The sequence below is a fragment of the Rhinolophus sinicus genome, chromosome 4, assembly GCF_057876585.1.
Source record: "Rhinolophus sinicus isolate RSI-liver-muscle chromosome 4, RSI-T2T, whole genome shotgun sequence".
NCBI lineage: Eukaryota > Metazoa > Chordata > Mammalia > Chiroptera > Rhinolophidae > Rhinolophus > Rhinolophus sinicus.
Window position 1 is genome coordinate 108,376,516 of NC_142504.1, and position 23,720 is coordinate 108,400,235.

General features: G+C 39.1%; 1 protein-coding gene across 1 annotated transcript in view; it reads left to right on the forward strand.

Moving 5' to 3' along the window:
• PHLPP1 (PH domain and leucine rich repeat protein phosphatase 1) overlaps window positions 1–23,720 on the forward strand; it is a 177,707-nt gene that overhangs the window by 130,287 nt on the left and 23,700 nt on the right. Inside the window, exons 7-11 of the mRNA XM_019729352.3 lie at window positions 2,768–2,970; window positions 4,785–4,845; window positions 7,479–7,574; window positions 11,264–11,419; window positions 21,173–21,373. Coding sequence (XP_019584911.3) covers window positions 2,768–2,970; window positions 4,785–4,845; window positions 7,479–7,574; window positions 11,264–11,419; window positions 21,173–21,373 — 717 coding nt within the window. The remainder of the gene's footprint in view (window positions 1–2,767; window positions 2,971–4,784; window positions 4,846–7,478; window positions 7,575–11,263; window positions 11,420–21,172; window positions 21,374–23,720) is intronic.

The following is a 23,720-nucleotide window of genomic DNA, read 5'->3' on the forward strand; positions in this document are numbered from 1 at the left end:
GGTTATCCAGACACAAAACTTTGACTCTATTTCTAGTTTACTACCAGATTCTATCAGTTCTTCTTTCACTCTAGTTTTTCTCTTTGTCCCTTCCTTTCCTTCTCACTGCTACTGTTGTGTCCTGGCTGAGCCATCTGCTGCCATTGTGCAGCCTCACAAGCAAGCACCGTCTTGCTCAGAGCCTTCAGTTCTCTAGTTCAAGGTATTTAAGCACTCCTGTCTGGTTTCCGCTAGCCTGCGCGTCCCTTGAGGAGGAGGCTCTAGCTCAGAGCTGCTCAAAGTGTGGTCCTCTGACCTGTGCTGGCAAGCCGACTAGTTCATACTTTTCCATGATGAGGTATGTATAGAAATTGAGACTTACCATTTTGGAAACATATAGTGATTCGGCATTGCCACAATATCCAAGTCGGCTCATATAGTAGACACATCTCACTGTACAGGGAATAGACTTGTTTCGGTGTTGGTGAACTCACTGGTGGTGGGAGTTGTGTGCTGGTCGTGTGCTCTGTGACAGCACATCAGTCTGTGATGGATTAGAAGTTGAGAGAATAGGTCTACACCAAGGGTAACTTGAGAAGCACTGTTCTTACTGATCCTTGAGCCCCCAGTGTTAGCTTTTAGTAGGTACAGTACCCGGTAGGTATCTAGCCATAGCCCCACTCCTCTCCATACCCTGCACTGTGAGGGACCCCTGCTGTCATTCATGAAGCGCCCCCTGTGTTCTCTCCATCCGGAGGCCATCCTGCTGCTTCCTCTTGGATGGCTTTATCCCCCCATTTACATCTGTTCAGTTCTGCCTGCCCTTGGGATTTCTATGAGATGTTCCCTCTTCCATCACATCCTTTTTGACCATTCTTTTTATTTTGTACATCATTTATGGCACTTATCTCATATGTGTAGTCCTACTTGATATATTAAAGCATATGTGATTTCCTCACCAAATTGCAAGGTCTGTTGACAAATACCTTCTTTCTTTCATGTCTTAGCAACACAAAGCCATAGGTCATCATCATCACCGTGACCATAGCCTTTCACTGCTTGCAAAGTAATGCTCAGTAAATGTTTATGAAATAGATAAAAGGGCTGTGTTAACTGAGGAGATTATTGGGAGGAAACTTTAACCATATTTTACCTCTTTAAAGGTTCATCCTAAATGGTTGTACTATTGTGTGAGTATCAGAAACTTTTGATACTTGGATCCTGACCAAACTTGGCAACTTAAACTGAACAGTGGGAATGTTAACTTCCTTCTCATTATAGCTCTTCTTCTGTCTCCTCAATAAACCAACCCTTTAATTATTTTAGTGTCGATACAATGAAATTGTGGGGGGGAACTATTTCAAATGAAGATGATAATTCCGTATTATGAAGGTAATATAAAGTGTAGATTAGGGAGAACATGGGTCATTTTTTATATTCCTGAAGTCTGTTATATGCAGAATGAGATTTGTTTTTCATTTTTATTCTGCACACATATTCTAGAATCTAGTGGGCATTTGGAAATAGGCAAATTGCCAGGTTGAGGCCAGTTTTTTTTTAAATCTTAGAACCTGGAATGAGAAAGAGAGGAGCCAAAAAAAATCCTCTTGAGGACCTTTGAAGAGGCCATATGCTGGGCTTGCGGGTTGACGAATCCTAGCTCTTTGCTGTCACTCATTCTTGTTTCAATGGCTTTATGATATTGCTATTAATTCAGTTAGCATCACTTTTTCAGTTTTCAAAGAGCAGAAATTCACTACCGAGAACCTTTGGCTTTTTTTCTAAGCTCCAGCCATCATATTAATTCTCTTTTAACCAGTTGCATGATCTCAGCATTTTGTTGGCTTTGTAATGAGAAGTAGAGGGTTCTTGTTGTTTGTCAAGAAGTTGGGCGTAGCCTAGCAAACTATGAATTGAGATTTTCATCTGCTTTTCTCCCCCTTTGAAGCTAAAAGTGTCTTTGTTTTATTGGTTTCTGGTCCCCTTGCTGCTTACTTATCTTCTTGGCAGCTCATCCACAGCAACTTCGGTCCCTTAGCTGACTAGTTCTCATGGCTGAGGTTTTGCCAGTTTTCCCCTGTGCCCTGCTCTATCCTAGATTTGCTGCTACCCATGTTTTTCCTTCATTTTATAATTTCCCAGTGAATTCTAGGTGCCAAATTCCAGTATTTTCTGCACTCTGCTCTCTTCAAACAATATTTTAAAGATGGAGATAGTTTTGGTAATCAGTGTTTGGTCCTGAGCCAGTTGAAAATCCAGATACTTACATTCCTATCTCTGGTGTCTATATGGCTCCCATTCATTTTTTTTTTTTCCAAGTTCACCCTTTAATTCTATGTGTATCATATGGCTGCTCACCTACCTGCCCACTTATCCTCACTCCTTCCTTAAATATTCAGTGCAGTTGTAATGAGCTTAATGGGCCATTCTGGGTTTTGTTTCTTGTGTTCTTTCAACCAAATTCTTTGGAAATAAGTGTGGATTTTTCCCCCTCTTGAAATGAATTAAGGTAAAATCAACATGCATGCTTCTCCTCCGGCCTTAGGAATCTAAATTGTGTTTCAGAATACATTACCAAGGTTAAGACCTCATGCAGTTGTAGCTGAAAATAGCCAGAGAATCGGGCCAGTTAAGGAAGGGCCAGATGCTGAGATTAAAGAAATCATGAAGGGCCATGATACAGTGAGACTTGAGTCCCTTCTCCGTCCCTCACCATATTAGGGTGTAGCCATTTATTTATAGCGTTGCAGTTAATTATAGTCTGTATGTGTGTCCTTTTCCTCTCAAGACTGAATGTAATTAGGAGGCTAATAGCAGATGAAGTGGACTTTCTCCAGCATGTCACTCAGCTTGATCTGCGCGACAATAAGCTTGGTGATCTAGATGCTATGGTTTTCAACAACATTGAAGTTTTACACTGTGAAAGGAATCAACTGGTGACACTAAACGTCTGTGGCTATTTCCTCAAAGCCCTCTATGCCTCTTCTAATGGTACGTAACATACACCACATCAAAGTTTCTCAGTTGGTTCCAATAATTTACTCAGTGCCACCATTTTGGCCTTGCTTTGATTTTTCTTGCCACGTTTAGTAAAATAAGCATCAGATTTTGCTAAGATAAAAGTCATAAAACAAGAATGCTGGGTTGGTGCTTAAAGGAGTCAAAAAGGGAGATTGTATAGTTCCCAGCTTGTTTTTCGCATATTGTGATGTTTAGATAAGTTAGTCCCACTTTTGATTTGGCTCCTCTGCTTGAAAGGGAGCAAGGGGAGGATGAACTATTTCTTGGGCCACCTTGTTAATAGCATAGTAAATCTGGAACCTTGATTTAATACTGGAGAGTGAAAGTGAAAGGAAGGTCCATTTTGGATTCCATTCAGGGTCTCAGATTTCATGCTCCACTAACGAAGGAACTCTCCTTAAGAGAAACCTAAATTGTACGCGTATACCCACAGGGATGCCACAAAGCAAGTATCTTACTCATTTAATAAGATCTCTTCCGTATAATTTGGAAATCATGGCAGTTCTGATAAAGAAAAGGTCATATGGGTGTATATGTTTGCTGATGTGAAGATTTCAGTTCCTACATCATGAATGAGAACAAATATTTACTACTACTAGTTGAACAAATGTTTATCAAGCACTTGTTTTATGCGTAGTGTAGTGCATGAGTTGTAAGCAATTCTTTTAAATGAGTTTACTGTCATCTGACTGGAGAAACAAGCCAAGCCTCAAACAGCTACAGGTCACTGAAGGGTTATGGGGTTTAGGTATCCAGGAGACACAAAGTCGGCGTTGAAGAGGAAAGAATCTGAATGTTGTTTGCTTGGCAGATGGGAGAAGACAGGAGATGCTGAACTCATAGGTGGCTCCTGGAGAGTGGTAAGAAGTAATTAGGGGAATGCGTGGCTGGGAGTCATGATGAAGCTTTGAAGCTTGTACAGTAAGCTATAAAGAACCAGTGGAAACTCTTAAGCGGAAGAGGCATGTGATGGAAGTGATATTATGAGATTGTTAACGTGAAAGTGGTGTGCAGAGTGTGTTTGTAGGCGAAGAGTGGAACAATCCACTCCTCCGCTAATTTAGGTGATTGTCTTCATGTGAGTGGGTAGGAATTTGCAATCAGGACTCTAGATGTTGTTTGGAGACTCAGAGCTGGTACCTGAAACCAGGGAAGGCAGGTAACTGAGAAGAGCGCTGGTACCAAAAGTAGACTTACAAAACCCTCACAGGAAGCTGGTGCCCAGTGGGCAGCCAGATAGGAGCTGACCCTGTGATTACTTGGTAAGTATTTAGAGAAACAGGACATTTAGAAGCTACTCTGTCCCAGAAACAAAGCCCTAGGTGGACAGTGATGTCGCATTTCATACAGTTTTGAGGAAGTTCTCAGATTTGAGGAGAGGAAGTCATTTGTGATCCTCAGGAGTGCTGTTTCCGTGGAGTGAAAAAGGCAACAGCCAGGATGCATTTGGTTTTATGAAAGGAACCCTGAATGTTAAAAACCAGTATTACATAGTTAATCTTCCAGATAAAATTTAGCATGCCTACCAAGAGCAGAGCCACAGTAAGTGGACGGGTAAGAGATAGGAAAGTAGAATGAGCGATTTATTTCAGTCTCAGAATAAGATCTTGTGATTAAATTAAAAGTTCTCAGTCCTTTCCTGTAGTTTCAGGGTAGAACAAGTGGATGTGTTGTACTTCCTAACCCAAATCAACAATGGAGAATAAAGCACAGTAATGATATTCTAAAGAGTCTCTGTGTCACTTGAATGGTAATGCTTTTGTGTGTTTTTTTCTGCCTCCTAGAACTTGTTCAACTTGATGTTTACCCAGTTCCGAATTATCTATCCTACATGGACGTTTCTAGGTAAGAAGCCAAGTTGTAGAGTACTCTAGAATCTGCTTGAAGATTACTTGGCTAATTCTGTCTGAGCATATGCATGAAAACTTTCCATATATTTTGAAAGTAAATAATACAAATTAAGTTCAATAGTTTTTACTTATCCTCTGAAAATGTACATAAACGTCTGTCAGTTAAAATACTGCATTTGTATACTGTAGTTCAAATCAGAAGAATCAAGGTGTGTTCGTGCGATCACCAATTTGAACACCAGGTTTGTGCTTAAAAGATTAGTGAGTTGAGGGTCATATGGCTGGAAGTTCCAGTAATTCTTTAATTATATTAACCACATCTTCATATCTTTACCTAAAATTATGTTGATTTCATTTAAAAATATTGTGCTACATTTCTTTGATTTTCCCCCCCTTCCTGTTATTTTGTACACAATCTCCTTGCTAAGAACCCTTAGAAAGTAGCCGCTAAGCCTCCCAGAGAAGGATTTCCATACAGCCTACTCACTTTTCTCAGCTCATTTGTGAATAGGCTGACCATCTCACCTTTTATACAAATTCAGTACTGTAGTGTGTCATAGCTACTCCAGTTCCCAAGGATATTATAGTAGACTTTTTCCTGAAGACATAAAGCATGTACAAATTAAACTTTAATAATCTTACACTAAAATTGAAACTCACAGGGTTAACCCCCCCAACCTACTACTCCACTGACGTCCTATTTATCTGTTACAATTCCATTTATCAAGGGAAGCAGAGATAACAGTGTCTAAAATTAAAAAAAAATTGAAAACTCACTTTTAATGTAATTCCAAAAGAAATACCCCAAATTTTCTGAACAACCACAGTACTTGGGAGTATGTGGCCCTCTAAGTGACACTGTTAACTCATTTCATTGTGTAAAATCAGATGTGTTAATAATATTCCCCATCATAATTATGAAACAATGTGTCAGAATTTAGCTTTTGTGAAAATTATTAAATGACAGTTTTATTAGAAATTTGTAATTATAAAATCCTTTATGAGTAGTGCTTCATGCATTTCCTAGTAAGTGCATGTTAGACAGACTGTTTTGTCTCATGTACTCAAAACCAGATATTACCTGATGTAGTTCGTTTAGTCCCCCTACCAGCCTTGAATGTTATCTTCACCCTTTTAATAAGAACAGTACTGGAGTGGGGTTTGCATATATTGGTTTATGTAAATATCTTGGAAAGATTTATTTGAGAGAGTTGGCCGTAGACTGAATCTACTTTCCCTGTACTTGTATGATGTCACTGGCAAATGGTTGCCTGTGAAACCCCTAAGAGAGGCTGAATTGAAAACTTGTCGTGCTTGTTCCTGAATTCTGCCACTTAAATGCCAGTCAGCTTTCTGGTGTAACTCTCGTGTCCAGAAACTTGACTGTAACATGCTCCTAAGCTGTAGGACTTTGTCTTAGGAAACCTCTGCTTCCCCTCACGTAGCTCTGAGCCTTTCGCCCCCTCCTTGTGTGTGAGTGTTTATGTTACATGAAGGAACCGCCTGTCACCCGGCAGATTGTTCCCTGGGTCCTTAGGGTTCCTCAGGTTCGAAGCTCCACGTTTACAAGTCTTATTGCTGTATGAGGTTGCTTATGCTGAGGGGTGCTTTCAGTCTCCTATCTCACTGAGATGTGTTAGGGCCTAACTACTATCAAATAAAATCACTAAGTGTATCAATCTTTAGAGCTTCAAAGCCAAGACCGTATGTGCCTGTATAGACACTAAGCAGAAAAGAATGCCTTCTTTTTTGTATTTTAATGGAAAAGATGACATAATAGCAACATTGAAGAACCTGACTTTTAAACCATGCATAATGCCACCGCCCTACTATCACGACTGTTTTCACTTTTGCTCTAATACAGTCCTTGTCACAAACACCACGTTTTTACAGAATTGTTCATCTGTTTCTAAGGAATTGTAGTCATAATATACATACCTTTTTAGAGTCTTTGTGCCTGGTTATTTCACATATTTAAAAAAGAAGGTGAAAGGCTAACCACCTATGATTAAGGGGACATTCAAATATAGTGGACTTGTCTAAAAAGTGGCCAATTCACTTAATAATTAAAATCACGATTAGTTTAGTTCACTTTTTATGGTGATTATAATAGCCATGTAATGTCTAACTAAATGTTTTCAGATAATTAACTCTTGAGTCTTAAGGGTCAGTGTACTTTTTCATTGCTGCCATTTCTTTCTATTTATCTATGGCTGTGCTTTCATGATATCCACTGGAGTTGAGAAGTATTTTAGTGTTAAGGGTAAAAATGTAAATTGGAAAATAAAACTATTTTATGCCATTTGACTGTTTGAATTAACTGGAAGTGTATGTTTATTTGTTTGTTTCCAGTATAAGACCTCCTCTCCCTAGACTTGCATGAGTTTGTAGACTTTTTAGGATAGCAATTCTGGGAACCAGACCTACTTTTCCTTTATTTCTTATTTCTTATCACAATTTATCTTGCTTCTAGGTTAGAGGGAACACACATATCCTTTTGATTTATACTCGCTGTATTTTGGTATTTCAGTTGAAGTTTTATTTATTAAATGTAATTATTTTGAGTTTCAAACTATATTTTAGTTCAAATTCCAATCAGAGAAAAACATCTTACATTCTTGTATTTAGGAACCGTTTAGAAAACGTGCCTGAGTGGGTATGTGAAAGCCGAAAGTTAGAAGTTCTGGATATTGGCCATAATCAAATATGTGAACTTCCTGCACGGTGAGTATTAGAAATCAAGTTAGAGAATCTCAAATTCCATAAGCAATTTAAAAAATTGCTGATTCAGCGTTCCACTTGTTATTATGAATCCCTAAAAAAGAGTTTTTTAAAAACCTTATTTAGTATCTTTTACCTCATGTGGTGTCTTCAAGTTACAAACTTTGTTCATGCAGTGAAGAGTGCAGTGAGGCTTTGACTCCTCAGCCTTTGCACCCCTCAAAGTCATGCAGGGGTGCTGCTTGGTGGGAATGTTTAAAGAAGCAAAAGAAATGTTCAGAGACTCGGCAAACAGTATGATTGGTTCACCTCTGTAATCTTAATTTCTTTTAGAATCTTCCCTTTCTGTCCATTGACTTGACATGTCTACCTTACCCACAAATAATTTTTGGTTTTCCTTCAACATAATTTTTGGGGGATCAAAAAGATTATTAGGTCATTTAACCTAGAAGGAGCAAACTAGATTCTTTTTTTCTTGGTATAAAACTTGAAATAGAAGGTTCAAGGAGTTTTCTTTTCTCCTCTTCTCTCTTAACATATTATTATTTTTATTTCACAATTTTCACTTTAATGGCAAGATTTCTAAAACAGCCATGTGAAGATGTCTAATATCCACAGATGCAGACATCTTCGGGTTAACTAATTATGTCACAAAGTATCATTGGACTGTTAGTGACTAGCCATACAGTTAATAACCAGAAGGGTAGTCAGTCTGTCCTGCTGTCCTGTCGAACTTTGTGATGATTGAAATGCTCTGTGTCTGTGCTCTGTGTATCCCCAGCCACATGTGACTACTGAGCACTTGAAATGTGGCCAGTGTGAGTGAGGACTGAATTTTAAATTTAATTTTAATTTAAATAGCCGTTTGTGGCTAGTGGCTGCCACAATTCAGGTCTAGGTATTTGCACTATTCTTGGCCGGTCGGTCACTCAACAAAGGAAGTCAGTTGTTTCTAACTGTATAGTCAAAAATATCAATGAAAGTATTATAGAAATATGTCAATATTTTGGAGTAAAGTTTTACTTTAGGTGCATGATCTTTAAAGGTATATGATCAATGTTCCTGTATTTTCTTGTAAAACACAAGAGTCATGAAATATGCTTGCTTGGTAAGCCTAGTAAATGTACTCAAGTTCAGCTGTTCAATATGGTAGCCACTAATCATTAGCCAAGGGTCCGTTGAGCACGGGAAACCTGACTAGTCCTGAGAGGTGCTGAGGTATAAAATACACACTGGGTGCAAAATAGCACAATACTATTGTATCTTAATTACGTTAAAATAATATTTTGGATATATTGGGTCAAATAAAAAATACTGTAAGAATTAATTTACCTGTTTCTCTTCACTTTTAATTTTAAATCACACATATGGCTTGCATTGTATTTCTGTTGGATAACACTGGGTTAGACTATAGCTCTCATAAGGGAAATCTGAGTTACAGCTTCAACCCCTGGAAAGCTCAGTTAATTTTACTTTCTGAGCCATATGTCATACTCATAAATTCAGTCCCTTTGAAAATGCTTTCTGCTTTAGAGTTGTTTTGTTCACTGAGCATTTATGTGACCCAGTGCAGCGCATCACCATTACTAAGAGAAGGGTTGGTGATGTGCCCTGTAGACAGCACTGTGTGTGTGTGTGTGGGGGGGGGCTGTTTTAGAAGACAAACAGCAAAAATGAAAGCAGGCTACTAGTAATAGAGAAAAAAACTAATTTGTTGAAAAAAATCTTTTATTACCTTCTTTTCTATTTTCTCTGTTCTCTTCCCCATTCCAACCTCCCCAATCCAACAGATATAGTGGAACCTAAGGCCTCTGTTCACTGTAGGCTATAACAACGATATTATGTACATAAACCAACAATTAAATTAATACAAGATAACTGACATTTTCTCGGCTTTTCCCCCAGAATTAATCTTTGATTTGCTCTGTGTTAGTACAGGCTTTTTTGGGGGATCTAAACAAATGCTTATTCAAAGCCAATCCCAAATGCTCTATTGTCAAGGAATTTAAACAGTGTTCGTTTTTGTGTGTTTGTGTTTTTAATCCTTGGGACATAAATAATATGTATTGTTTTCTTATTAATGGTGGTATTTAGTTGCAAACTTTGTATCAGCCCTGTCATTGATCTAATATTTCAGACAAGACAGTGATTCATTGGAAGTTGATTTACTATTCAAGCTTTATTTATCTAAGTGACGTGTGTAAAGGGTTTGACAAAATAGAAATTAGTATTTAGAAGTGGAAATGTACTCAAAAGAAGAGACTGTATTTTAGTGCTTAGTATCCAAAGAATTGAACTAAATCCAATAATTAGTATTTAATACTCATCCTATAGTTATATCTGCTTTTTTATTTGGAAAAATCAAGATAAAGATTTTTGTCACCTATCTTTCAGTTATCTATCTGTTTAAGGGTGTGTGTGTGTGTGTGTGTGTGTGTGTGTGTAAATAATAAATGACCCCATCCTAAATTGTACTCCACGGCCAGCAAGGCAGTAAAATTGGTGAGGCAAATCGTAAATCATTGGGTTGACGTGACCATTACGGAGACTGCCCTGTGTCACCTGTGCCTGAAGGGTAGTCCTGGGCAGCCTGTCTTGTCACGGTGATACCTCACCCTGCCAAGTCAGACGTGTTAGGTATCATTCCGTGTGACAGCACGAAACAGGTTGTGAGCAAAGAAACTACTTTTGGTATTTAAAGTGAATAAAGATACGGCTGGAATGGAGAGTGATGCTGACCACTTTGGAGGTTAGTGAGTGAAGTCAGAATGGTGAGGAACAGCAGGTGGGCTAGGCGGCTTCGTTCTGGGGCCGTGGTGCACATGCGTTCTCATTCCGAGTTATGACCTCACTGCCCACAGTCCCCGGATTTCTGTATTTAAACCCAGGTTGTTTTATTCTCTATAACTGTTGAAGTCCTAAGTGATCGTAACGCAGATTTACATTAGATTAACGAGTATTCATCTTTTGTTGCCGTTTTGATAACCCATAGAAGAAACACAGCCACGCTTCCAAAGGGCTCTTTAAGGTGCAAAAGAAAATAGTGGATTAAGTGAGTTCTAGTCGCTTTAGGAGGGAATCTCTGCGTTGGTTTAGGATTAAACCAAAGAGAAAACAAAAATATACAGACTTAGGGAAGTTAGAAAAGGGAGGAATAATTATGATGGTGCAATACAATTGAGGGAAAATTTAACATTTTCTCAGTTGGCATTTGTGAAAGACTAGTTGGATCAAAGAATCCTTTGTTTAATGTTGATCCTGTAGGTGAAAATTGGCTTGACTGTATTTATTCAGAATCTGTTGTGGGTAAAACACCCCGTGTTTGTGGGCGATACAAGACAGAAGCCCTCCTTTGGGAAGCCGACCACCTTTTAAAGCTTGCCCTGGGAACCTAAGGCGATTAGACTGCTCTCTTCAGTATCTTCAGTGAAACTTGTTTCTCTTTCACTGAGTAGAGCTTCTTCATTAAATATTCCTTTTCATAGTGTTTCCCACCCTCTCTGGTTTTTCAAAGTATGGAAACTGTTGAAATACGAACAGCTCCAAGTTTGAGCTTATGTTCAAATGAATTTGCAATTGCTCTGAATGAAGTGATGGTTTTTGGAGAGAGAATATTAAATATTCTCCTGCTCCTATTCATTTTTCATTAGCTCTAAGTAAGTCTCCTTCTGACCTTGTTCCTTTCTGCACAGCTTGTTTTGCAACAGTAGCCTCCGGAAGCTGCTGGCCGGACACAACCAGCTGAGCAGGCTGCCTGAGAGGCTGGGAAGAACCTCCGTGGAGGTCTTGGATGTGCAGCACAACCAGCTCCCAGAGCTGCCCCCGGCCCTCCTGATGAAGGCGGACAGGTAAGGGGCACGCTCCTTCTGCTGGGTCATCGGAGATGTCAGATGCCCCTCGCTAGCCCTCTGAGACCTTCCTGTGGACTGTCTGATTACCTGTCTGTCTGAAATTTGTGAAGAAAATGGTTTGCCAGCCGCTTCTCTGACACTTTGAAGAGGACGGAGACAGGGATACCCTAGAAATTGTTTTGATGTGAAGGGGTAGTGGATTTAGATATTAAGTGAAATCTACTTTCTGTGAAGAGGTGCCACATGCCGATGTTTCTTGACAGAAAGCTTTCGGTGACGGAGTGTTAACTTTGGAATATCTTGTTTGCTTCAGAGCCCTTGTGAATTAAACTAAAATGCTTCAGAGCCTGGTGGCCTGAATCATTTTGATCTCGGCTAATGTTTATTTGTAGTGAGTGACCATAGCTTTAGAGACAGTATGAGAGAGCTCACTTTTAGTGTACCTCATCATGGTAAAGACAAAAGTTAAGTTTAACATTGTGCTTTTCTAAAAGAAGGAAATAATGATGGATCTTTTTGCCTTAAAAAGTAAAGTGTAGGTATGTTTCAGCATCTGTAATTCAGGTGAGACAGCAGTGACTGTGGGTAAAATACTAATAACAGTCTGGCATCTCTGGCTCTCCTGGACTGAGTTAGCTGCCCGGCCACGTGTCCCACGCCCCCTGCCTCCTCCCGTCACAATACCCCTCACACCCTGTGTGCTGACTTCTTACCTACTTGTCTGTCACCCCGCTCCGATTTTACACTCAGTGAGTCCAGTGACTGTGTCTTAATTGCAGTTACATCCTCAGCGTCTTGAAACGTGTCTGGTGCTCAACTAATATTTGTTTAATGAACGGTAGAAAGTTTAAGGAATTTTAAATGGTACCCACAGTCTTGGATTTGTATTTTTTCTTCTTCTCCTTTACCTTTTTTTTTTTTAAAAACAATCTTTTAAATGAAGATACAACTTACGGTAAAAACAAAAAAGTGTACAGTGCTTAAGCATACTGCTCAATGAATCTGTACATAGGCATGTGCCCCTGTCACCATCACCCAGCTCAGGATAGAGAACAAGCACTCCTTTTCCTTTTAATTCTGATTTCCTTATTTTTAAAAACGTTTATTCTGTGTTCTTCATGTAAATTACAATGAATTCCTACTGGAATAATTATAGAGAAATATGGAATTGTGAGAAAATGGGATTTTTATATTGTAATTAACTGGTGCTATATTCTTCCCCAGACAAAAAGAGCAATGTTTTAAGATTATATAAAGAACTGTTTTTGCTTTTGCTTTCATATCAAAGTACAGTGTGCGGCATATAGGTAGCTCATACGCTGTGCAGCATTTATGAATACTGTAGGATTTTATTTCTTCCCCTGTGGAGAATTTTAAGTTATGGTGTAACCTTGTATTTTTGTATTTTCTTTGGTAAGGCTAACTAGGCAAAATTTGAGTGCAGCTTCATAATGAAAATCCACTTTTTTCTCCTGGGGGTCTGCACTGAATCTGTAGAAACAAATAGGTAGATGGATTCAGGTTTTAGGAGTCTTTGAGATAAAACCATTTCTGAATCTGGCCAAGTCCGATACGTTCGTGGCTCACAGAGTAGGCAGGTAGCGCTGAAATTCTCTAGTAGATAATAATCATTCTTTATTCATTTCTGAGGATTTGATTTTAAAGGGACAGTTCTATGTATTTGACCCTCTGCAGTCCGGCAGTAAGCAGTCATCGAGTCTCCTCGTTGCTAGGGCGGGTCTGCAAGCATGTCCGTGAGGGCACTCAGCGTGTAGTCGGAGACACATTGTTCGTGTCTAGATGTGTTTAGACGAGGGGTTGAGTGGGGCAACTGTAGTTCAGATTGTTCCACAAGTGATTCTGCTGACTCCCAAGGTCAAGAACCACTGCCTGAGCAGGCTCTGACCCTGTGCAGGTCACTCTGAACCTCGGTTTTCCCATTTTGTACAGTCCCCACACGGGATTTGTAAGTTCGAAAAGGGAGGGTTGTGTGAACTGGACGGTCTCTAGGAATGCAACATGGAAAATTCAGGACCTGAATGGAGGCCCTGAAAGAGGACAGGTGCTGTCGGGGAGCAGAACAGCTGAGCCACAGTGTAAGCTGCAGGGGTGTAGGCGCAAATTCCCACAGTCTAACTAGTCAGGCGACCCAGAGCCAACTGCATTTCATCGTGGGGGGAGTTAGCCAGCCTCTGTAGGTCTCGGGAGGAGGGCAGGCCATGCTAAATTTCATTTCTGGCACAGGAAAGTTCTGGAGGAAGGGGTTGGGTGAATTAGAAAGAGCAAGCATTGTCCTGCTTTTATTTTACGAGAGAAGAGCAAATGACCAAAACAGGCTGAAATAAAGAACTTTTTCAAGCCAGCATATTCTGGTGCCTTTGTTTTCCAACCAATATAATAGCCACATCTCCAGCATAGTGTAGCAGCTGATCTTATTACTCATGACTCAGAGTCAGAAAGAATAGTTAGGAGGTTTGGTGCTCTCAGGCGGATAGAGTTACACAGGCGGTGAGGTAAAGCAAATCAGTTCTTTTCTGGAAAACATTCTTGCGTTATTTTACTTGGAAGATAAAAACAACTTTGTGATTCTCACCAAACTGTTTACGGCTTCTTAAAGGGTTAATACTTATTCTACTTATCCCTTTTCTAAAACCTAAATAATTGAGGTTTTATCTACTTAAATTTAAAAAAATATATAATTTTTTATTGAGGTTTATCTACCTAAATTTCAAAATATATATAAATATTACATATGGTGCAAAAATGTATACACATTTTAAGAAAGGAAAAAACTGTATTAAAATATACCAATAACAAAAAATGAATACAAGTCATGTGTATACATTTTTTTGGCACTCCTGGTGTGTGTGTGTGTGTGTGTGTGTGTGTGTGTGTGTGTGTGTGTGTATTTAGGCATAATTTACATTCAGGTAAATGTAGAGATATTGTGTATTTGCTTTGAATTTTGGGGAAGGAGTAAACTAGTGTTGACAGTTGTGGGAGAAGATCAACCCAGAAAACATGAAGTTTAAAATATTAAAGAGGCCTTTTTAGGAAAGAATCTTTGTGGCAAGCTTCTTGTAGGTGTTTTCAGTTATAATTTGTTTTCATTCATGGTTCAGGCCAGTGTCCAAAGTCATTATGCTGAGTGTGGCAGGGGGTTGAAGAATGACTAACCACAGGTATTACCCTCAAGGAGCTTACAATCTAATGCAGTGTTTAAAGTAACTACACAATAAACTAATAAAAGGTGTATTTCAGAGGGTGAAAGAGAAGGAATGATATGGTTGGTTTTAGTTTAGCTCCTGGCATGAAGAATAGCACTTTGTGATATAATACATAGCTGTGTGTTTGCAAGTAGCTTCAGGCAGAAATAAAACTTTGCTTCACTTCTCCTTCCATTCAGTTTGCTCCGTAATACAAATCTGAATTTACTCGTATAGATGCTTCTTTTTTCATATTTTTATGATAATAAATTATCATTACCAGTTCTGTGTTTGGTTATATAACTGAGAGAAGGGCCTGAATACAAGTCTTCGTAGAAGTTATACATCGTTTAGTTTCGTTCTAAAGTGGAGCTTGTGCTTGGAAACTTCAAGAGAACTGTCAGAAAAACATGCATTATTGGACACAGAGCAAAAGACTCTCTTTCTTGGGAGTTTTTTCTTTACTCTTAATCTTGGCTGCTAAAACCAATATCATGGTTTTAGTTACATGGTGTCTGTTAAATATTACAGTTTTAGAATGGTGTGTGTTAATGTGCTTTATCTGGTTGCGGGAAGGTATTTGGTAACCAAATAGGAAAGGGTAATCTACTTTAAATGAAGATGACTTTTAGTAATATCTTTATCTTCCTCTGAAAACTTTAGGTCAATTTTATTAAAATTCTTAACACTTGAATCAAGGATTTCAGTTTATGAGTTTACTCTCCATGGTCATCTTTGAGTTTTGTTTATTTTGACTTGCTTTTCACTGGCAGCTTAAAAACTATGGGTAGATGTGAAATGTGATGAGCCATGTGTTGCTGACAAATTGTGATTTTGATCTTAATGATCAGGTCAGGATTTGGTTTGGTGGCATGAACTCGCAGATATTCTAATATGGATCTTACTGGCCTAAAATCTCTCATTTTACCTCTTTTTGCTTAGAGTTGAGGCTTGTTTTTGATGGAAACCCCCAAAAGAGTTTCAGATAATCAGTTTTCATCAACAGATGGGCAAGGGTGGGGGTAGATATTCCGCATGGGTCACCAGAGTGGATAGATGAGGTGTTGCCATCCTTCTGTTCTTCCTGAAATCTGGGCAAAGCCTGACACCCATGTGATGGCCAGAGCTGCTCCTGAGGAGGTCACTCAAATTAACAAAGCCACAACAGACCCTTCAGAAGGAGAGTTACAGATTCCTGTTGTGGGTGGACATTAGGGTCTGTTGTTATCCTTGGTTGGAACAGTACAAGATATTCTCAGGGGTGGGAATGGGGATATTATTGAATATCCCCAGAGTATTAGTCACATTACAGACCATAAGTTTTAGTGACTCAGATAGAATGTGTGTAAATATCAAGGGGCCTGAAAGGGAACAGGAAATTGGGGAGAGCGTAATCGATTGACCACGACAACTGGTGCCTTTTGGCAAAGACAGATATTTCTGACATTTGAAAAAGCTGAGCTGCCTACACCGCTTTTTTTTTTTTTTAAGTGAAGAGAGCTATCTTGTGAAGTTGTAATGTTTTGAGAGCCATAGTGGAATAAAGCAATGTTTCTCAAAGCCTGTCTTCAGAATCCCCTAGATTACTTATTAAACATGCAGATTCCTGGCCCTTATCTCAATTCTACTGACTCAACTTGGCCAATCATCAGGATTTTTAATTCTGTCGGTTTTAAGGCCTTACTCTGACCTCCTAAGTAAGAATGTCTGGGGGGTTGGAGTTTAGAATCATGTACCTTCTGATAGGAGGCCACAATAGCACGGCTGTGTATTTTTGCCAAAAATATATCACCTACTCTAGTGTAATAAAACCTAATTGAAAGATGTTCTACAACATATTGTCCGGTACTTTTTAAGTGTTAAGGTCATTTGAGACAAATAAGACTGATCAGAGGAGACTAAGGGGGCGTAATAATGAAATGCAACATGGGAGCCTGGATTAGGTCCTGGACCAGATAGAGGATATCAGTGGCATAACTGCTGAAATTAGAATAAGATTAATTTATAGTATTGCATCAGTGTTCATTCTTAATCAACTATACTGAAATTTTTAAATTCTTTTCAAGTTCTTATGCAACAATTCTTCAATCTGTATACACTTTGTTCCTTTACTCTAGACTTGTGATCTTCATTGCCCAAGCCAGGCAGATTTTTCAGACCTTCCAAAATAACAGTGTGTGGATTCTGTTGTGCTGTGTGCACTTTTTCCTCACTTGGAATCCCCACTATTAGATGGTGTTGCTAGACATATAAAAGTTGTAGTTCTTTTTCAAATTGATTAGTGGGGTATAACATTAATGTAGTGGGTTTCTACTGGCACTTAAAAATAATTACATATGATAGAAAATAACCAGTGTAAGATAGAGTGAAGTTACATATGTTTTTATGAAACTTTTGTTTCAGTCATACATGGATATTTTTCATCTGTACTGTGGTCATGTAAAATGTATTATGCACTCTTGGTTACTACCATCATATAAAATTTGAAAGCCCATGGTTTAAGAGCTATCAGCCTTATGAAGATAGATGAAATTGTCAAAAGTGCTGTGTTCTAAAGACAAATGATAAGTAATTTTGAATGTTTTGACACTTCTGGAACATTGGGGGCAAAAAATCAGGGGGTTGTCTAAAAGTGGGAGAGTTTTGCTCGGCTTAGAGTCTTAACCTTTTGCATTTTTAATAGATTTCAAATCCCAGTACTGATCTCCAGGAAAAATCTGTAAATACAGAATGCCTGGTACGCCTACAAGGAGGTAAATCTACCAAATCTTGTGCTTTATTTCAAGGACAGTTTGGCTGTAAAATTTAAGGGTGTGCTGAAAATTACTAAAAAAACAAATAAAAACAAAACAAAACCAGAAAAACCTAGATAAGCCAGAGAGATGGACAGAACGTGCCAAGGAAGAACAAAGCCATCGCTCAAGAAGCAGGAAGCAGATTTATCCCACTGCTGTGGTGGGCAGTTCTCCACATGCTTTAGGGTAGGAGCCATGTATGAGTGTCTTTTCTCTACGACTTGAGCACTTTCTGCTAAAGAACGTGTTTTGAGTACTATGCTGTTTATGAAGTTGTCGTAAGAATTGAGTTGGAAGTGCTGTGCACACGTTGTCTTCACACTACCCAGCAGGTGCCCTGCTTGACAACTCCGGCTTTTTTGGAGAGAAGGGCCTCTGAAAATGTCCCCAGGAAAATGTTTTATTCTTACTGTTTTTTACCATTTGAATTTTGGAGAGATGCATTTAGGAATAGTGGACTCTTAAGATAGACGAGATCTGTTTTATTTCTATCTCTGCTAGTAATTACTGTTTAACCATTGTTGAGTAATTTGACTTTTCTCAGCTTTGGTTTCTGTCTTCTGTGAGCTATGGGGCGGGGGGATAGGGGGGCGTGCATCTCTGGGATGATGGGAGAATCAGATGAAATAGAAAATAGGAAGGAGCTATGGTCTCTACAAAGCACCTTCCAAATGAAAAGAAAGCAGTGATACGTTACTGCTTGTTTTCTGATTAGTGGAAGAGGGTTGCCTAGTAAGGAGGGTTGTATGGATGAAGCATCTCTTGGCCCATTAAACAGTATCTTATGCAGTTATAACAAAAATTTATAAGGAAGAAGCTCGATGAGGTTATTACATCCCTATTGAGTTGAGACCAAACTCAGTGCTTTAGAAATTTCTGAAAGGGGATAGGGTTATATCCCACCTATTTATTGAGTAAAACTATTAAATTTTGCAAAATTAATTGTTCATTCTCATGGAAGTACAACACATTAAACCAATTTAATTTGTGTCCTGAAGCATTGTGAGGTTGTGGGACAAGTGTTTTATATTTCAGAGGTTGGGTATTGAATTTAATTTTCCTGAGACCATTATAATAAAATATCTTTTTAGTCCAGTTGTTTGCTCCGCCCATTGACTAACAAGATGACGGAGTCAGGCTTTATTCAGTGCAAATGAAATCCTTTGGAACCAGCAGTGTAGTTTCAACTTATTTTCATTTCCTAGAGGGAAAAGATGTGGGATTTGTTTTTCCTCCTTAATTTCCCATAAAGAGTGTATAGCGCCTTCAGTACAGGCAAATTTCAACATGATGGGCGAATAAGTCTTTTTGGAAATCACTGTCTTCCCTTCATCCAGAGGTCGTGAGAGGTTTTTAAAATCTCTTCTGCAGCTTTATAAATGGGCATTCATTTGTCAAGCTTTTTTTCCTTTGAAAACAATGTTCTGGCCTAAAAGTATGCAAACATTTATGAATTAATTCCTCTCTTTCCTTTTCCTGTGTCTATAACTACATACTTCCTTGAGAATTGTATTTTAATGAGTTTGTCAGATAGTTTCCCAGTAACCCCAGTCCGTGATATTTTAGGGCAATACATTTTAACTTTTTCTAATTCTACACTGAAGAAATTCTTAACAGGGTATTTAAGTCAGGTGTTATAAATGGGACCTAAAGAAACAGTATTTCAAAGAACTATGGTGCTGAAACTGGTTTCCTTCCTAGTTCAAAACCAATTCAGAAACTGCATGAATGACCTTTATTTTCTTCTCTGCAGCACACACGACTATAATTTCCCATGACTATTTATGGTCTGTACAACCCTTTTCTAACTTCCTTTTTTTTTTTTTTTTTTTAAATGTCAACGGAATATGTGTTTCTTTAATGGAAAATGTTCTATTTTGGGGAAGTTGCTTTTCCTTAGCTAAGTAGTGGAGCTGGGTGGTTGTGTGTGTCAGCTTGTGGGGGTTGCAAGATTGGGGAGTATTAAGTTAGTGGATTGAGAACTTGGAATGACAGTCCCGGTGATGACTCCTAAATACAAAGACTTCTTTTTATCCACGATTAAAAATAACTGTACCTGGTATTCCATAGTCTGCCTTTTTAAGGAAGACTTTGTTCTTTTTTCCAAACACATGGCAGAATAGTCCTGAATTGAATGCTGAAAGTTTCAAACCCCGGTGATTTTGAAATGAGAGAATGGTGGTTCATTAACAGGGTCCTTCTAGGTGGGGAGGCGCAGTGGCTTTGCCTTTGCCCACGGTAGCCCGTGAGCCTTCGGGTGAACACTCTCCACGTTCTGGTCACCACAGCTTCGCAATGGAGCACACACAATGGAGATGCACGGTGAAGCGGGAGGGTCGTTTGTCTGACTCGTGAGCCACACACGACCTGCTCTGTCCTGCCCTGCCCTTCCGAACGCTTTGGAGCCTGAGCACAGCAAGGATTCGGCTTCGGCTCTCCAGCTTTGCGTTTCCGTGTATCTGTGTCTCACAGTAGCAGGAGAAGGATTACACTGTTTTTGATCATTTTAGTATCTTAAGTGAAAAAACAGGCTTCATATTTTAGCCATTGTTCACTCTAGCTTTTGGATAACTGGTTATATATATATATATATATATATATATATATATATATATACACACACACACACACACACACACACACACACACAGAGGGTGCCAAAAAATGTATGCACATTTTAAGAAAGGAAAAAACCATTAAAATTGTAGTACTCAATATATACCGATAACAAAAGATGAATACAAGTCACGTTTGACTTCTGCAATGACAAGATATGCTCAAAGTGGTTCCCATCAGCCTCCAGACATTTCTGATTACAGCGAACTACTGCTTGGGCAACGTTGACCAAAGTGTCCACTTATATACATTCTTTTGGCGCCCCCGGTATAGATATATGTATCTTGTTTATTTGTTTTAATGTAAAATTTTTCAAGTATAATACAAATACAGAGCCAAGTCCTAAGGGTAGCACATGATGCATTTTCTCAAAGTGAGTGCACTCATGTAACCAGCACCCAGATCAAGAACCAGAATGTTATCGTGTTAGAAAAATTAGCAGCCTTCTCTCTGCGAGACTGCCTCTTTCCCTTACTTCTACTACCAAAGATGAGTTTTGCCTGGTTTTGAGCTCGTAGTTATGGAATCATGCACTGTATCCACTCGTGTCTGGCTGGTTTCACTCTACATTATATTTGTGAGATTCACCCTACTGCTGCGTGGTCGTCGCTCTTCCTTTTCCCTGCTTTATAGTGTTCCGTTATCAGTGCAGATTGTCTCCTGCAGTTGTGAATCTGTGGCAGTAAAATGTGGTTTTCACATCGTACTGAAAAGGACTTAGTCACTGTGATTTAGTCGTACTGTGATCTGCTGTGTAATTGTTTTATTACTATAAGAGCTCTTTTTAAAAAAATAAGAAATTGTTTTTCTCATCCTTAAAACAGAATATTTATTTGATCACTCTCTCTTCCACTCCCCATCAGCTATAAAATTAGTCACTTCCTTTCAGCTTTTTGCCTTCATAAAAATGTATTTCTCTCTGTATTCAACACACGTGGATAGCTATTGTGTTCGTCATAGATGGTGGGGTCAGGTAGCCATCTGCCTCCTAAAGCGAGGTCCTATCTTTAAATTCCCATTTCTACACCCAGTTTCTAATATGCTAGGTACCCATCAGAAAACGGGGTATTTTGAGGATTCTGGACTAGAACTCTGGCTTCTCAGTGGGATTTTGTCGCATTTTGTCGTTGTAGCCTGAGATTCCTGAACGCATCTGCGAACAAACTGGAAACCCTTCCTCCAGCCACACTTTCTGAAGAGACGAGCAGCATCTTACAGGAGTTGTATTTGACAAACAACAACCTCACAGACAAGTGTGTACCCTTGTTAACAGGACACCCCCATCTAAAGATCCTTCACATGGCCTATAACCGGCTTCAAAGCTTCCCAGCAAGGTAAAGATCACAAAGTGATGTTTTTCATTGCATTTCTGAGAACGGATTCACAAGCGGAAAGGCGAAGGCTAAACTGTTCATTTCCCACATAACGTAAAGCTGATTGTTGTTCACTGTTGTCTTTTATATAAGCTGTGATGGGCATTCCCCTACAGAGAAATGTGTTGGTTTTTCTAATAAGAAAGTAGCCTAAGACCCAATCACTGGGACAGTCTTATGATTTTAAAATAAGGTGTGTTATTTAGCAGATGTGTTTTTTCTTTTGCTCTTTTTAACCAGTCAAATTATTTTTTTTTAAATTAATGTGGTGTGTTAATTAGAACATAAACTAGAAACCTGAAGGTTCTTAATTAGCTGCCAGCTTTTATGTTTGTACTTATGGTCTAAAAAGCAGTGGTGGCCTGTGCAACATAGAAACTCTGTGACATGACAAATGATGTATGGCTGTCAGAAGATTCCATTTTTAATAATGTTTTGATGTTAAGTTCTACTTTTTGCGAGCAGTGGCACTGCCTCTCACTTTGAATGAATCTACACACTGAGCCTGCCACGAAGATTTACGCACTTCCGTGTTATTGGCATTTATCCATCTCACAAGTTAGGACTCGGAACACACACCCACACATCAAAGAAGCAAACATTAACCCCTCTGGTGTTCTCCTGCTAACTGCAATTCAGCACTGGGCCGGGGCGCAGTACTGACACAGCCTCCCTCTGCTGCTGTCAAGACTCCCAGGCTGTTTAAACCTTTCTAAGGAGGGAGGCCCAAATGCGCATCAACTCAAAGTATCACTCTGTTTTTTGTAGTGTGTGTTTATTTTTCCTCTTCATTTGATGTTAACGATTCAACTTTTTTGTTTTAACTTCTATGTACTTTTACTTCACTATGGGATGAGGAGATGATATTTTTGGAAGAAAACATGGTAGTCACATACCGATAAAACATCTGAAAGGGTTCCTTGTCCTATTTCAGATGGTGAATGTCTGAGGCTTGCAGGAGAAATGATCATCAGACTCAAATTCTCTGGGTGTCCCCAAGTGTCCCATGCCAGTTGTAATGACCCGAAGTACAGAGAATTTTTTCATGCACCCCATTAAAACCCCTCTTGCTATAATTTCTAGTTCCCTGGGGATTGTGGTGTGGCCCGGTAGCTCCCCTACAGGACAGGACTAGGCTTTACTTATCCCCGTTAGCCTCTTGTCTCACACGTGGTGGCCTGGGGTAGACTCAACAGGTGGTTTCTGAGTTAGAGAACATGCCCCGCGACCTTATTCCCATGGTGAAGGATAGAAACGTCTTTAGTTTCTCCTTTCTTGGGCCTGATTTCTATCTTTCTGTCATTTTTCATGCTCTATTACCCATTGATTTCTCTACACCTTTTTTCAAAATATGGTAACATATTCAAATAATAGTGTTAAAATTCAGGCTCTCATAGATGGATTATTTCAGTGTTGTTTGTAGCATATCCTAATACCGTGTTAGATGTTTATGAGATTCGAAGACCTGATTTCATAAGACAAAGACTTAGTTCTTACTGTATGTTAGGCATATATTTATTTTCAAGATAAGCAAATAATATAACCTTTATATGTGAGAGATGACAGAAAGAAAAGTCATAAGGGCTTCTTGCTAAATGTTGTGAAGGTTTACTATGACAAGTAAAACCACAGCAAGCAGAGAAGATACTGATAACTGTAGGCTAAATGCTTCAGATTACAAGTTTGAGTTACGCTCACTGGGAATCCTATGCTCCTTGGAGTCTGGCATCACCAGTGGCAGAAAAAGTGAGGAAATGCTAAGTGTCAGACGGGGTGTCATGTATTATAGGATTATCGAGGTGGAGGGTTTTTCCTTCCAAATTTACAGAAAATACAAGAAACCGTAACTCAGGAATTTTTCTTGATTTTGTTACTGTAATTATTAATCTTAAGATTAATTATAGATTAAGACTGAACAATAAATGACATTCATTAGCAAAAGTATTAGATTACATTAGGACATGTTATTAAGGTAAGGTCAGAGGGGTTCCTTCTTTGTTGATGCCTAGGAGGAGCTGAGGAGTTTTTCTGGGACCCGGTTTAACTTTGGGCACCAGGAAGTCGAGAGGTGCTACAGGTGGTCTTTCCATGTGCCCTCTGCTCCTCACCAGCTTGTCACCGTGGATGATGCCAGAGGGACTTGGGGAGCAGGGTTTTAGGAGAAAACTTATCTTCTTACGAGCTCTAACCCTGTTCTCCTCTGCATCCCCTTGAGTTTTCAGTCCCGTACAAAGAAATCATATTCTCAAACTAAGCTCTTTTAAAGCACTGATACTGGATTGATGCTAACTTTTGAGCCTTTGGAGTA